Source organism: Neolamprologus multifasciatus, chromosome 19 (assembly GCF_963576455.1).
Source record: "Neolamprologus multifasciatus chromosome 19, fNeoMul1.2, whole genome shotgun sequence".
Taxonomy (NCBI): domain Eukaryota; kingdom Metazoa; phylum Chordata; class Actinopteri; order Cichliformes; family Cichlidae; genus Neolamprologus; species Neolamprologus multifasciatus.
The window spans coordinates 15,963,666-15,966,519 of record NC_140457.1 but is presented as its reverse complement, the minus strand read 5'-3'; the positions used below and the strand labels follow the sequence as shown (position 1 = coordinate 15,966,519).

At 45.7% G+C, this 2,854-nt stretch overlaps 1 protein-coding gene across 1 annotated transcript; it reads left to right on the top strand.

Annotated features, from left to right (window-relative positions):
• The first annotated feature begins 340 nt into the window (after positions 1 to 340).
• On the top strand, positions 341 to 2,281 carry LOC146496276 (uncharacterized). Its single transcript, XM_085142550.1, has one exon. The coding sequence runs from the start codon at positions 988 to 990 to the stop codon at positions 1,624 to 1,626; it is 639 nt and encodes a 212-aa protein (XP_084998676.1). The 5' UTR covers positions 341 to 987; the 3' UTR covers positions 1,627 to 2,281.
• Positions 2,282 to 2,854: the final 573 nt, after the last annotated feature.

Sequence of the window (2,854 nt, the reverse complement as noted above, 5' to 3'; positions counted from 1 at the left end):
GAAATTGAACTCGGCTGTCTAAAAAATGATGTTTACTGGGGTTATCTTTGTATTATATTAAAATGTGTTTGATGATCTGAAACATCCACGTGCAACAAATGTGCAAAAAACGAAGAAATCAGAAAGGAAGCAACTACTTTTCAGTGCTGTATCATAGTGCTTCATTGTGATTTCTGTCAATTACTGCATTAAATCTTTGAAGGAGACCTATAAGTGGTGAAATTCACAAAAGTGTTAGTTCTCAAATTCATCTTTTATGGACATGAAGGTGAAGCAATTTAACAGACAAAGTTATGCAATTTGCTGGAAGGACTGCACATTCACATATGAGTCAAACAAGCGTCAGGGTGTGAGGGAGAAGTGATACTGAGCAGGAGGCAATAAAGGAAGGGAGAAACTGAAACATAACCCCCTCCCTCCTGTTTTTTGCTATTTTATGTCAAGGCGGTGTTGCTAGGGGTAACCATCCGAGCAAGAAAGGAAAAAAAGGAAAATGGAGAGACAAGCTTGTAAGAGGGATGGCAGCAGAGAGGCTGGGCGAATAGGAAGCAAGTGAAAGAGTGCAGATAAAAAGAGAGCGACCTGATACTACTGTATCTCTCGCTTGAGTGAGCAGAGCTGATCAAAGCTGTGCTCCAGATGATGATGATGACGACGAAGCAAAATAGTCAAGCAAAGGACGAGACAGCCTGCCAACATCAGCAGTAGAGCGGGAGGCTGCCCAATCATCAGCTGACATGCTCATGAGTTCAGCAGCCAATGAAATGCCAGGAGGCACCCCTCTCCAGCACAACCACTCAGACGCAGAGACGGCACAAGCCTGGCTCAGATCTCTTATTAATGAATGGAGCCGTTCCCAGGCTGCATCACAGCACACCTCTGCACTCCCTGCTCGGCTGCTCTCTCAACTGACACAGGAAAACTGGGAGAAAACATCAACAGTGACAACAAGGACAGCAGCAGCACAGGAAGAGTCAAAAACTGGCTATGAAGAGACGACAAAAGAACACAGAAACCCACAATGAAGACACAACTGAGGACATGACGGAAGCCATTAAAAGCCCGGATTCAGAGCCTGATCTCGAGCCACCGGATTCTCCATTGTCGTCATCATCATCATCTTCTCCCCCTCTTCCTCCGTTAGCCATGCCACCTTCTGGATCTGCCTCAGCTCTCCTGGCTCTTGCATCTCCAGCCACCAGGCGCTCCATTTCCATGGGAGACTTCCGGAGGGTGACAGGGGCTCTGCTAGCAGGTTCGGAACCCCCGTCCACCTCTGCCACGGCCCCCTCCTCCAAACTTGTCACCCCCAGCTCCAGCATGGAGTTCGAGGCAGCTCGGCGGCGCCTCCTGGAGGTAGAGGAGCGCCAACGTGTCATCAGAGAGATGGAAAAGCGACTGGAAGAGCTCAGGGAAGTGTTTGTGCGCTCCGAGCAGGAGGTGGTGCTTCACGGGGAACTGGTGTCGCGGATATCAAGTGCAGCCCAGCAGGGGGAGCTGTACGTGGCGGAGAACAGCCAACGGCTCAAGAAAGGCCTGAAGTTCAAGAAGCATCGGCCTACCATCGTTTTTTCCTCTATGCTTGGACTTCGCACGTGCCTCCCCTGGTCTATGAAGCTAAAATAGCTAACATTTCATCCATAACTTTAGAAATGTGCTTTAAATAACTGGGAAGACAGACTTCCGTTCTTTAGCTATCACTCATTGACACGGCTGCTCTCTAGTTTCCACCTTTTCTTTTCTTGTTTCCTGAGGCTGGTCCTTGGGGGGCTTTAGAGTGCCTACAATAATCACAGTTGCTAGTAAAGAGCTTTCCTTTCAGTGTATTACTGAGGAATTTTTTTGATTAGGAAACTAATCAAGCCAGTACCAGTGCAATGTGTACAGGATGTCATTAGTTCTCTATTTTTTCCACACACAGTTTGCTGCTTGCAGTTTGTTGTGGCTGGAGTTGCACAGGAGAGATTCAGCTAGAATCCATCTGTGGTGCATGGATGAGTCATATTTCAGGTGATGTGCAAGGAGAGGTTCAGACTGTGAGGTACCGAGAGCTTCCGTGTATATGGCTTAAGTTATACAGCTATGAGAATTATGTAATATTTACCCATTCAAGAAATGAAAAAGAAACAACTCTGTGAATTGATTTAAGAAAAAAAAAGATGAAGAAAGGATGAAAGCATCTGCGTTTTTGGCCTCATTGTGAGGGAAGTGAAGGGCAGTGAAAGAGCAAGCTAAAGATTGCTGCAGTGTTATGTAAAACCAAGTGTGCAGGAACAGGAGATGTAAGAACCAGAAAAATAGAAAAGGAACAAATCTTAGAACTTAGATGGCTTTTACCTACAAAGTAAACGTGCCTTGGCTTCTCTGAGACCACTCGTCCACTACCACAGCATCTGCTTCTGGCAGCATAAACAAGGAAAGACAGCAGGAAAGAAATTCGGGCTGGAAGAGTTCCACCTGTGGCCTCTTTTTATCCAGTCACCTAGCAACCAGTTGTCTCTCTATCCTAAATCCTCTTGCGTAAACATACAGAATGTATCCAGCAGAGAGCTGTAACTACAACACTATGATTTGGCTTTAGAGATCCACTGAAGGATTTAGGAGCTAATAATTCTACTTACTTATTTAAAAATCTACTAGAACTGCATGCGTAGGAGGAAATACTATTGATAGAAGCTTGTGGCTAACACGGTTTATGATTTGGGGCTACACCCATGCATCCATCATTTAGAAAACTAGAGCATCACCATTTGCTGATTGTCTTGGTGCTGCATGTGACTGTAAGAGTTGCAGCGGCTCCCCCTGTGATTGTACCCTTAAGTTAGATAAGTAGTTCAAATTCAGGGTTTGTTTG